We start from the raw sequence: 13,405 nt of genomic DNA on the forward strand, positions 1-13,405 counted from the left end.
TTTGCTCTTTGTTGTATTTTGTATTGAAGAGTATTGCTGACTCCAACTTGCTTGAAATGAAGGTGTAAAAGTAGTAGCAGTTGTTCTTTATTTACCAAGTTCCCGGTAAATAAAGAACCATTGCTAACCAAATTTTGCATTAAATCAACTGGATTATCGGTTCAACTCTGAGATCTGTATAAGCTACCCTGAGTACCTTAATCGGTATAGTATTTTGCAGTCTCTTAATAGTATGATAAAGTGATATTCCAATATTTTATTTTATAGTCCAAATGAAATGCCTATTAATTTGGTACAGATAATCTCTGTTTAAAAAGTTTTTTCTTCAAATCTTTTCTTTTGATATCAAAATTGCTACTCCCTCCGTTTAATTTATGTGTCATAGAAAGTATTTGGCACTTGTAGTGTTAAACATGTTACTTAATTGATTTATGTTCCAATATTCTTTTTATGAATATAATGTTTGGATAGATTGTATTGTTTGCCGTCGTTTTATGATATCACACACCAGCAATATGAAAAATAAACTTACAATATTATAAAGAAAAATTATGATATGGTATATAAAAAGATAGGGTAAATGATACAATAAAATTATTTAATAATAATGAAGGGTGAGATTGAGAGAAAAAGACAAGGTAACGACTTGACCATACCAAATCGGTCATTACATAAAGTGACATATTTCGTTGTGTCATACGTAACAACGGATTTAACGATACGATACAATAAAATTTAAGTAACAATCAAAATAAACATCGTATTTAAAGGAACAATACGATACAATACAATAGGTAATAACTATCCAAACAAGCTGTAAAAGTTCCTTCTTAAAATAGAACAGACTAATAAGAAAATAGTTTCTTAAAAAAAAAACTAAATTTGAATAACCAAATACTAAAGCTATTTATGAACACATTTCTCAAGAAAAACTTTTCTGTTATAATCCTTCTGTTTAAGATTTTAAAATAAAACTTTTGAATTTGTCTTAAACTTATTACAGTTTATCATTCCTACCCGACATTTTTATTAAGGTTAGATGAAAATGTTGAAATTGTAACTGATCGAATATAAAAAAAAGGTGTTTGATGATAGGCTATAATTACATATTTTAGTCCCTTATTACACTCTAATTTACTGCACTTTAATTGAATTTGAACTTTAATCGCTAGTATTTTGCACTAATTGTGTGTTTTATGCCTTGTAAGAGTGATTACGAACTATGTAGATGTTATATAATGAATTCAAGTGATTTGGAGCTTTGAAGTCCGAGTAAAAGCCCAAGGAATTAAGTCGGGATAGTGTTCGGGGATCAACGGATGATAGGGCAATGAAACGAAGAATCGAGCAGTCATATTGCGCATTGTCTAGTAAAATACACATAACTTTTCTCTCAGAACTCAGTTTGGGCTCCACAATATAGTTTTGGAAAGCTAATTCAAAGGGTTAAAACTTTCATGTTTTACATTTTTTTAAATTCCCAACAGAATAGGGTAAAAAAGTGTGCGGCCCGCGCACTGACCGCGCATATGGGGCATAAACTGGCCAAAGTGCGCGGTCGATGCACGGTTGATGCGCGGCCGCGCACGTGCTTCCGAGAAAAATCATCCAAGGTCAATTTTATAATTTGAGAGGCGAATAACCTTGACCTATATGAAGCCCAGCTCGCCCCAAAGAGGGTATCTCTATTTTTAGAAGAACTTTGGAGGCAAGAACACAAAAGGAGCAAGGCGGAGAATTCTCCTACGAGTTTTTCATCTTTTTCTTCTTAATTCCATTGTTGGTTATGACTTTTATATTGTAATATTGCATAGTAGTATGAGTAACTAAACCCGTCATCTAGGGTTGATCGAACTAATTGTTGGATGAAGTCTTGATTACGTTTTGATATAATTGAGCCGTTTTTATTCTATAATTGTTCAACTATGTGTTTCTTGTGATTAATTGAAAAGGCCCTTGATTAATCGTGTCTAGTTGTCTAGTGTTGCTTGAGAAAGAACACTTGATTAGATTGTTGTTGAACAACGCCACTTTCGAGTAAGTTAAGAGATTAATTACTTGAATTTAAAAGCAGGATTAGAGATAACGAAGCTTTGGTGTGATATTTATGAGTTGTACAAATTGTCAACTAGAGTAATTCGAGAGAATGCTTCTAGTAAATTATCGTAATTGATCGAGAGATAAGTACCGTAAGCAAGAACTCATCATTTTTATAGAGCATTACGGCGAGATTATAGCTAACGTGTCAGGAATTAATCCGACAATTGGGAAAATCAATAACCCTAGATTCTTTTACCCTTGAATTTAACTTCATTCTTGCTTATTGATAGTTTTTATTGTCATTTTTCCTTAGTTAAATAATTTATGTTAATTATCAAATAAAATTTTGAACTCTGAAAATGGTCTGAGCTTATCATTAGCGATACGAACAATTGTAGCTAAGCCTTAGTTCTATGTGGGATTCGACTCCGGACTTGTAAACCGGATTATATTTGCGACGACCGCTTAATCCTTTTTATAAGGCATAGTTGGGCGTGACCAATGTTATAGACAAAAAAATAAAAATAAAATATTTAACAATGTTCAAAAAATTATCTATATCTATACTATATTATGATAACACGAAGGCCCTTAGCGAAATGTCGTTCGCCTTTGTTACCCTTTAAAAATAAAGTTCACACTGGACAAAATAGTCATTTAAATATTTTCCTAATATGTAGGAGTAATTATTTAATTATTTTTCTAATATTTAGGAATAGTCATTTAATTATTTTTTTAATATTTAAGAATAGTCATTTTATTATTTTCCTAATATATATATATATATATATATATATATATATATATATATATAAATAATTATTTAATTATTTTTTAATATTTAAAAATAGTCATTTGATTATTTCTGTAATATTTAAGATTTTGATCAACACTAAATATGAATTGACAAGTATACTTAGGAACTACAAATTTGTTTCTCCATAGAATACCGTCTCTAAACTCTTGGAAATTGTCCATAAGTATGGACGGAAAAGAACGTAACATTCATTGTGCCTGTATTTACCAAAGCAAAATTTCTTTTACCTTTTATCATTCATTATTCATTTGTTCATTTATCAAATTATAACTCCTAGCCGAATTTCACATGCACGTAGAATTAGGAACATCAGTTAATTATTAGGAAAATAAAAAGTTCATATATTAAGTTGTATTATTTTACATGCAGAACAACACGTCTCGATACAGATTTTCTTCTTACAACATCAAATTTTAAATTACCTGTTACCATTAAATAAATTTTTATGGTCTGCACCATAAGTACTTTTACCGTGTAAGTATCATATTACCAGATTTACGAGTGATTTATACATTAACTTTATATTTAATTTGTTTGAAGAATCTATTATCAAAAACTTATCTTCTTTTATACCTTGGTGCTCTACATTACATCTTTCTATTTGCTAAAGAAGATGTTTTTTTCTTACGTGGTTTAACTTTCTTGAGTACTATTGTCTATTTAATTTTGATTGCTATTTTTTGTGATTTGGTATTGCTATAAGGTGCACTTTTTTCTTAGAAATACTTAAAGATATGACTTTCTATGTTCGCGTTATACACTTTTTGTACTATAAATTTAATGATTTAGTAATAATATAATTTTGGAATAGTTGCGGAGGTCATGATGTGAAGCAATGCTCAAATAATTTTTTCCGATTATTCTATTTTATAAGGAGAATTTTTTTTATAAGATTTATGTATGCAATTTTACACTATTAGTAATTGTGTCCGCCTAGATAAGTGAATATAACTTAGACAGACTGCAACATATAAACATGCATGTTTTTTTTACGTATTATAGCAAAAGTACATTAACAATCTTGGCTGGTAAGAAAAAAATTAAGTACCACTTTTTGTTAAGTAATTTTTTACCACAAGTTATTAAATCATACTCTCATATTGAAAAATATATTTTTAAAGCTTTAGAGCGGATAATTAGGTAGTAATACTATTTAAATAGACCTAAAGAATAATTTTAGAGCAAAATCTTTTCAAAAGATAAATATCAATTGAATATGTCAAAAACAAATTCAACTAACATCAAATTTTTAAGTGTCATTTAGGAGCCATTTATTGAGAAAAGGAGAAAAAGCCTATTCAAAGGAATAATTAGGCAAGTGGTCAACGATAAGAAGTTTTGATTCTTAAAATCCTTATGTTTGACATCATTTTTTTTCATAATCAATATTTATTATTTACAAGAGTTTATGCTTTTAAAATTTATTTTGTAACTCAATTATATAATTTAATATTATTTGTATGATTTTAAAAAATGTATAGTCATTGATACGAAAAACAATTTTTGCAGTTCACGCTCCTCAACAGCGTGTAATACGTTATGAAAAAAACGGCATATTTCCTCCACTAAAAAATGTTCTTAATCAGGCCCACATATTCGGATCCACCCGACCCGATACCTTCTCTCACGTTTCCCAAACAGCTGAACACACCCCTATCTCTGTTTTTCATCAATGACTCCTCGATTCGATCTTCGGTTTAGATTCTCCGACGTCATTCTCCGGTTACCGGCGTTCATTTTCCGGTCAAACCAGCCCATACTTACCGGTGAGGGTATTTCGGTCTTTTAAGCTTAAAATCATGCCAATCTCTGACGATGAGGATGAATCACTCGTTCAATTCCTTGAATCTGAAGTCCTCGCTTTCTCCGATGAGGTAAATTTATAACTTTTACATTTTCACATTTCAATTTATTCCTCTGTTTTACGAATAGAAGGATTCATTTTACTCCCTGTTCTAATTTTTGTGATATTCCTTCCTTTTTACAAATAATCTAACTATAATTTTCCCATGTTATCCTTAATTTCACAAGTTTCAAAAGTATTAATCTTCGTCCTTCATCTGGATTTTGGATTCGCTATGCTCTGGGAATATTGGTGTTTTTTTTTTCTTTTCAAAATCAGATAAAAGCTTCTACAGTACGTTGTGTTGATACTATCTGCAATGAATAAGATATAATCAAAGACGAGAAATTTTTGAGTCTAGATAAATTTCCTATTAATCATTTTCTCAATTTTTGCTGCTAGTACTTTAAGGTGGCGTTCTTCAGGAAAAAAGTTATTGAAATGTTGCAAAGTGTTTTCCTGTTGTGCAAGTTCCTAAAGAATTTATTTTTTGGGCAAAAAAAGATTTTTAAAAACCATTTTTTTAAATTGAAGTGGTTTGAACGCACTTTTCAGACAATTTTTTTTTCAAACACAAACCACACACAATCTTCAAAAAGAAAAAAAGTTACAACACATCTTTTAAACATTTGTTTTATACATTTTTGTTCTGAATATTTATTTTTCAAAACATTGTTCCCAAAAGTTGTCCAAACAGCTATGTGTCTGATCTTTTGCTTTAAGATATTACCTTTTGTTTCTTCTCTTGCCTCAGTGATGGATTATGGAATAGGGTCATTTTTGCGGATAGAAACAGCAAAACTCAAAAGGTTTTCATTTGCCCACAATTTTTCTACTCTCATTTCAGGAAAAAAAGAATGTTCAGAAGAGCAGGAGAGTTATTTTGGTGTGGACTCGAATGTTTTTTTTTTTTTGAACTTTTATTGAACTAAAACATACATGTTTATAAACTAGATAAAAAAATACTACAAGTCAGACTCTTCTTATATTTAATTCCCCATCCTTCCTAATTTATACGACAATTTTTTTTTTTTGTTGACCCAAAATGTTTGACACCAATTCATTGCTATACAACTTTTATGACTTTCAAGAATTCAATTCATTAGACTATCCAAAGTTTAACTGTTTTTCCATCGAGCTGACTTTTCGCCCACTATGATATTTCTTCCTTTATCACTACCATAATTTACAAGTGAAATTAGTAAAATAAACTCCGTGCTCAGTCAAATATCAAACAATAGGATGGTGGGAGTAATATTTAAAAAATGTTTGACAAAATATTGCTAATTTGTTACTGTAATAGTGCCATACAAAAAGGACAATTTTTTAGTATGATGCACATGTGCAGACTTATATGGAGGAAATGTGTTCGATTTCAAGCGTCGTTCTCCAGTTGTTGTTTCTTTTCCTTTGTGTTGGCGAGTTTGAGGGTGTCTTCATTTTCATTCCCTATTGTAAGTTCCATTGCAGTCTGTTTTGCTTCATCTTAAAATCTGCATGTAGTTATTGATATCTCTGATTTTGTGCTACTGGCACAGATGGGAGCGTATGATGTATTTATGTATGGACTTAATTAAAATTTAGTAATCTGATTGATATGGTTCAGGATGAAGGGAAGCAACTGAAAGTTGAGGACAATAATGATAAGTTTGGTGGAGAGGAGGAGCAAGTAACAGAGAAAATGAGAGATGTGGAGGATGAGGGGAAAGAGGGGGAGGAGGAAAGTAGAGGAGCAAAGCGGATGAAATTTGAGGGAAAAGAGGGGGACAAAAAGGTAAAGACTTTGTTATCATCTCAATCTCTTGCATTGCCAATCGAAATTAAAGCTGATGATGAATGTGCATCTTTACCTCCAAAGATGTGCGAAACTCATATGGGTACGTATGATGGTGCTGGTACCAGCAGTGTAAGACGTGTTCCAAGGATGGTAGAAACTGGTATTCTCAGCAAAATCCCTCCTGAGATGCTCCATCACATTCTCAAGTTCCTTTCCTCAGAGGTATTCACTTTCTTGGCAGTGTTACTGTTTTGAGTTTGGTATAAACCTTTCTGCTTGTCATATTATATACCAATACAAAAAGAGACTGAAAAAGAGGATAAATGGGAGCCATTTATGCTTTTGTATGCCCATGGTTATTTCCTATTGACAAAAAATGTCATTTTTATGGCGATGTGGCAGGATCTTGTTGCATGTTTGTTGGTCTGTAAATTTCTAAATGGTGTTGCTTCTGATGAATCCTTATGGCGTCGGCTGTAAGTACAATGCTTCTTGTGTTTTTACCTTTCATCTCTTCCTTTTCATAGTCTCTTCATTCATGATGCATATGCTTATCTATAATCTATTTGTCCTGGTGTTATAGGTACATGTACTAGTATTCATTTTCTTTTTAAAAAAAATGGTGGTGTCGGGATTAGCTTTTGCGTACCTCGACTATTCCATCAGGTATCTGCTAGCTCCTACCTGCACAGATACCGAGAGCACTGATACCGGATAACTCTTCCCATTAAGGCTTAGGCGGATGTGAAGAAATCACCTAGTATTTTTTTTTGTCTCTATTGGGAGTTACCCTGGTCAAGGTTTGCACCCACTTCAGTGACTACTATGCCATACCCTTGGGTGCTTGTATTCATACTGAGTCATTGTTAACTTGATTTCTAATTTCTTGTTTCCCTTTCATTTATTTGGATTGAGTCTTATACCTTTTCCATATCCTCGAGTACTCATGCATTCAAATTATCACTTTTGACTACCTTCGTGTTGACCCTTCTTATTCTTTTACTTATTCATACTTTGGTAAAAATGGTATCTTCAGAATATGTATTTCATCCATTTGAGATTGGCATTTCTTGATTGATGAAATGTTGATACAGGTATTGCTTGCGATGGGGTCTGGTGCTCCCAACAAAAAAGCCACGGGAGTGTGCTTGGAAGAAGCTTTACATCAAGGTATCTTAGATTCAAATATGAACTTGTCATCGACCAATACTTCAGCTAACCTAATTCTTTTTTACTTCTAGCTCTGCAAATTATACTCTCTACATTAGTGTTGAATTGCAAGCTCAAAACTTGTAGTAACTTTTTAGTAATGTAGATCCAAATAACTAAAGTTGAATGTTTGGGTGGTATTAGAGTATGGTTTTGGTTTAGTTTAAAATGATTGGTTTTGGGAACGTATTTGGGAACTTTTTCAGGAAATCAAATAATGTGTCCGAAAAGGCTTTAAAATGTCCAGCCTTATTTGGTTTTGAAAACTAATACAGTTTTTGCCAAACCAAATATGTGGTTTCCAGAAACAGAAATTGACTATTCAGTTTTCCCAAACCATTATTGCTGTTTCCAAACGCAATCGATATCCTAACTTAACTGCACAATTGACTTTAGAAAATGTTACCCAAATATGTAAACCAATTGTAAGAAAACTTAAGCCGAACCAAATCGAAATCCCAAAGTGGGTCAACATTAGGCTGAGTAACATATGCTAGCTCGTTGTAAATTTTTTAAGTAAATATGATATTCCTTGTGGATTGAGAAGATTTCAGATTTGGGCACTAAAAATATTTTGTTACGGTAAAAGAAAAACCACATCGTTAAATTAGGAAAAGGACAAATGTATTTTCTCATTTCTGTCATCAAGAACCACTTGATTTAACAAATTAATTGAGCATAGAAAACATTCATGATTTATCCTATCCAGAAAAAGAGAGATTGGCCTTCAAAGTGCAATGGAGAGAGCAAACTGCAAAGTGATTTATTAATGGGATATTGAAGGAAATGGAGAGAGCAAACTGCAAAGTGGGGAGATTGGCCTCTTGGGATGCTTCTTTAGTTGTGAATTGATGTATGCATCTTGTATATTAAATTTACTTTAGGTAAATTGAAATGCATTCTCTGCAGCGTGATGCAGACGACATGGTGGAGTTCGTCAGGAATTGCCCGACGGAATTCAAGGAGTATTACATCCAAATGCAGACTGCTAAAAGAAGCCAAGCTCCTCTTCTTTCTCAGGCGAGTAGTGTTTTCTGTATTTGAAGCGTTTAGTTACTTCATCGGGATATGGTATGATCACAAATAAATTTCATCTTGAATTCATTGACCGGATTTATGGGATAAAGTCCTCCTTTGATGTATCTCCATAAATCACATCGGGTGGATGCATTTTATTCTTTTCTATTTTAACTTCTTTTTGGGGGGTAGGGTGAGTCAGGAGCGTAAGGGAAGGGCGTTGTAAGAATTGGACCTTGCATCTCTGATATTTAGATATGCGGTTTTATTAGCATTTTCATTTTTGTGAAACTGGTAAAGTTGGCGTAACTGGTAAAGTTGCTGCCATGTGGCCTAGGTTCGAGCCGTGGAAACATCCTCTTGCAGAAATGCAGGGTAAGCCTGCGTACAATAGACCCTTATGGTCCGGCCCTTCCCCGGACCCCGCGCATAGCTTGAGCTTAGTGCACCAGGCTGCCCTTTTTTTTCATTTTTGTGAAAACTTCCTGAAATTCATTTTTTTTGGGCTTTCTTGAAACCTTGTTTGGATGGAGTTTCATGCATCAACCATTCTCTTACAGATATGTAAAACAGAAAACAAAAATTGAAATTAAAAAAACAGAAAGAGATTCGCGGGAATAGGACCTAAAATATCTCAAAGTGAAAAACTTACCGGATTAGACGACAAAATGTAAATACAGAAGGGAAAGGAGTCAAGGTTATTCTGAATGAGTAATTAAAAAATGTTATTCCCTGATGCATCAAGCAAGCACGGTCCATTACGAAATACACCAAACTTCAAAAGCCTAGCACATGAAGACTTTTAAATCAGTCAATTGATGTTATAATATACAAAAACAACAACAACAACAACAACAACCCAGTATAATCCCACTAGTGGGGTCTGGGAAGGGTAATGTGTACGCAGACCTTACCCCTATCCTGGGGGTAGAGAGGCTGTTTCCGATAGACCCTCGGCTCCCTCCCTCCAAGAACTCCCCACCTTGCTCTTGGGGTGACTCGAACTCACAACCTCTTGGTTGGAAGTGCAGAGTGCTTACCACTAGAGCAACCCACTCTTGTCAATTGATGTTATAATATAATATTAATAAATCAATCAATTAAAACTGATGTTCCTTGAGAATACCTTTTTTTTTCCCTCCCATGAACTCAAATAATAAACTCCACAGTAGGCGGTGCCTCTTCCCTGACCCAACGTCAAATTTTCGGATTTATCCCAATTCCCCCCCCCCCCCCAATCTCTGCTGTTGTTGCAGGGGATTGAGATTCAATAGTGTGTCTTTTCCTAGGAATGTAAAATTTGCAGGTAAAAGTTTACCTGAATAAAACTTGAAGGAAAAGAGAGAAAAATATGAGACAAAGAAAAGAGCTTCTCATAGAAGGGAATTTGGAGATGATGTAGAGAATAGTTGGAAGGTAGAAAGGAGCAAGCTTTTTAGGGACAAAAAGGAGAATGAAGAGACAGTTAAGGGAGAATAGAGATAGAAAACAGGATTACTCTGTCTACCATAAGATCATTTACTTATCTCCAGGTTTTTTATGAAAATAAATACTAAACCAAAAATACTGACCCAACCTAAGTCCCCCTTAATTTGCATTTAGGTGCATACGGCAAGAATCTTCTATGGTATTCATCTTTTCTTATTACTTTAATGCACAGATAAATGATGATCGTATAATTCTCGATAAGACCGTTGCTGATCAAGTCTATATTTGGAAGAAAAGCAAAGGCCTAGGTGATAATGTGGTCAATGATCATGCGTGTTCTGGGAAGACATGCGCTTACCATCAAATTGGGGATGTATTTGTCTGTGAGAAAACTGGAAATGTTCATGGTAAGAAAATGTTTGCAACAGTCCACATCAGTCATTTGATAAGTAGAAAGATGGGATCCCCGTGGGTCATTGGTTTGTGCTTATTGGTTTTCTCTTGTGTATGTGGGCACAGTTTGTGATGACACATGCAGGGAAGTTGTACTGGATCCAATAAATGGTCTGCTTGTGTGCACTATTTCAGGCCACTGTTTGGACACGATGTTGTTGTTACCAGATGAAACGGAACCAGATGTGGTAAGAACCTACTTGTAGCTTATGGCGTTTCTGGAATTCAATATTTCTGGGTAAATGTGCTCAGTCAAGTACAGAGGAAAATTTTATGTGCATCAACTTTTGAAATTCTATTTTCTGAAAATAAGTAGACAATGAGAATAGTGATATGCTAAAGTTCACTTGTTTCTGTTGGTTCTTTTTAGATACAAATTATTCCATTCTGACAAAGATGGTTGTTCTAGGTGACAAAGATGGCTGTTCTTAAGAAAAAAATGTTGCAATTCTAAAATGAAAATCATGTCTATATGTAAATGAATGGTATACTTTTTGCACCTAATATTAGTGGTCTTTTACCCTTTAGATTTAACTCTTGTAGGAGTGATATCTCCATCCGTCCAAGAGTCTCTTATTTATCATTTGTGCCAGCTATATTTCTGTAATGTCTTAGTGTACACATTGCTTGTTCTTAGCTGTTTTTAATGTTTGAGGATCTAATACATCCTTCTGTATATATTAGGTCAAAATGTATGTTTGTGAGGATTGGTTTACACCTGATGTTTGAATAAATTAGCCTAGAAAAATTTGAGAGTAGTAGCAGCATCTCCCTCCTTATGCTATAATTTGTTTCCATGGAACACAACTTTTAAGATATTAAAGTATAATGTTTAAATGTTTGTTTCTATAATATATAATAATATAAATCATTATAGCGAACTTTAGCTAATTCTCTCTATGTTTGTTGAAATACAGGAGCAGCAACAAACTGGTGCGGCGGACGAACTAGAACCGTTCATGGGCTCGGGTCGTTTTGGTATGTATAGTCCTGTCTCCTAGTTTATTTATCACTCAACTCCTTTTATTCACCTATTTTTGTTTTCTGCTTATACTGCTTCAGCTCGAGCTTATGAACTGGGGTATAACTGCGATGATGAGAAGGAACTGGAAGCTGCTTTGCTCTTTTGCTGATTCAACTGTTTATTACCGTTGAAGAGTGAGGTGGGTTGGTAAGGATCTCTCCAATTTTAACTGAAGGTTTCAGAATTCAAATTTCTGGAAATAAGGAACTTCTTGGTAGAGAGCACCTTACCCTTGATGTTTAAGAAAAGGAAAAAGCTATCCATCTATAGCTGGAGCTTCGGCATGTCCAGAAATGGAATTACTATAGTTTTGTTTAACCTTGTGATTGTAAATTCCATACTTTTAGTATCATTTAGTGTAGATTGCTTAATTTAAGTTAAATTCATAAGGCTTATAGTAGTTTTGCACTTACAATTATCCTGCATGCTGGGTGTTGCTTTTTCTCTGTTGACCGATCATTTCTCTATGTATGATTTTGCCGAGTTCCTGTAAATAGCTGCAGTGAAATTTCAGGTTATCAATAGATTGATGCTAGAGCAGTAACTGCAGGACAGGAAATAAGGACCTGCAATGCGGTGGTCGCATCAATTATAACTTCTCATGTTCTAATCTTAGCGGAGGCAAAAATGCTAGGTGATTTCTTTCCATTTGCTCACGCTTTGGTGGGAAGGGTTATCGGGTACTTGTGCTAGTGAGAGGTTGCAGGTACCCGGTTGAATAATTGAGGAACGCAGAAGCTGGCCCGAACAACACCTTTATAAATTTTTATTGAAATAAAGAAATAAAAACTTGGTTATAGTTTCACCTTTCTTCTCTGGATGGTGTTAGGTTTGGTAACAGGCAGAACCGGGTCTGAAGGTGTTGAGAAGTCTTTAGGTTCTCTCCTTTTTGGAGAGTTATTTTTTTTATTTCAATAAATCAATGATATAGAACCGTTCATTGCTGGAGAAAGTTAACGACAATTGTCAAGCAAAGAATGCCTACATAAGGTAAAGAAATTAAATATGAGATAAATGTTTAAACTACATTCTTAGTACCGTTCACTCACCTTATTTTACCCTTAATGGTTCAGTTTAAAAGCAATAAAATGCGTCCATTTTCTGCAATACTTGTTAAGCTTAATGCTCAAGACTTTGAATAAGATGTTGGAGTGTTCACTAGTTCAATTGTGTGTATGTCAAGGCATATTGGCGTATTTTTCTACTCAAGGGTGTTGCCTAATGGTCAATGAAATGGAAAAGTGTCCGGGAGATTAGGGTTCAAACTCAAAAAGAAAATTTTTTATTGTGATTTCTTCCCATCTATCTAAGTTTTGATAGGTAGAATTACTTCGGTACCTTTGCTGGCGGAGGCTCGCAAGTATCCATTAGATTAGTCGTAGCGCATATAAGCTGGCTTGAACACCCCTTTTCTTTTATAAATACGTGCGTTTTTCTACTGATTGCACAATTTTTATTAAGCGAGTCTTGTTTGGGTCGCGTTTTCTGTACTTGGTTCGCTCGAGCCAACTAAACATGGAAGATTTGTATCCATCCCTAAACACAGTGCATGGATCTGCAAAGGCTGATAAGAGCGAATTTAGTAGGTTCAACTGAAATCCCAATATCCTATTTTTGGCTGGAATAACTTATGCACATGGAAATTTTTATATAAAATGTAAATATATAGTAAATCACAATTATTCTGAACTAATTGACTCTAAATTTTGGATTCACATCAGGAAAATATAGTGCCACTGTAACATCTAGACATCTAGTCATAGAAAATTCAAGCGTGGAAAACAAGCTATAGATTTT

General features: G+C 33.9%; 1 protein-coding gene across 2 annotated transcripts; it reads left to right on the plus strand.

Annotated features, from left to right (window-relative positions):
* The first annotated feature begins 4,514 nt into the window (after positions 1-4,514).
* LOC107804919 (F-box protein SKIP31-like) lies at positions 4,515-12,022 on the plus strand. 2 transcript variants are annotated; one of them, XM_016628868.2, is made up of 10 exons: positions 4,515-4,731; positions 6,307-6,474; positions 6,559-6,699; positions 6,880-6,953; positions 7,572-7,647; positions 8,596-8,706; positions 10,364-10,538; positions 10,651-10,772; positions 11,502-11,562; positions 11,647-12,022. In XM_016628868.2, exons 1-10 carry the CDS (start codon positions 4,657-4,659, stop codon positions 11,715-11,717), a joined length of 1,074 nt encoding a protein of 357 aa, XP_016484354.1. In that variant the 5' UTR covers positions 4,515-4,656; the 3' UTR covers positions 11,718-12,022. The 2 variants fall into 2 exon arrangements, with proteins under 2 accessions (XP_016484354.1, XP_016484353.1); XM_016628867.2 differs by having other exon boundaries at positions 6,307-6,699.
* The last annotated feature ends 1,383 nt before the right edge of the window (positions 12,023-13,405 follow it).

This window comes from Nicotiana tabacum, chromosome 15 (genome assembly GCF_000715075.1).
Source record: "Nicotiana tabacum cultivar K326 chromosome 15, ASM71507v2, whole genome shotgun sequence".
Taxonomy (NCBI): Eukaryota; Viridiplantae; Streptophyta; class Magnoliopsida; order Solanales; family Solanaceae; genus Nicotiana; species Nicotiana tabacum.

Coding starts and splice junctions, on each gene's coding strand:
- LOC107804919 (XM_016628867.2), top strand. CDS start 4,657: ATGCCAATCTCTGACGATGAGGATGAATCACTCGTTCAATTCCTTGAA. Junction 10,539..10,650: donor GAAAACTGGAAATGTTCATG/GTAAGAAAATGT, acceptor ATGTGGGCACAG/TTTGTGATGACACATGCAGG. Junction 11,563..11,646: donor CATGGGCTCGGGTCGTTTTG/GTATGTATAGTC, acceptor ATACTGCTTCAG/CTCGAGCTTATGAACTGGGG.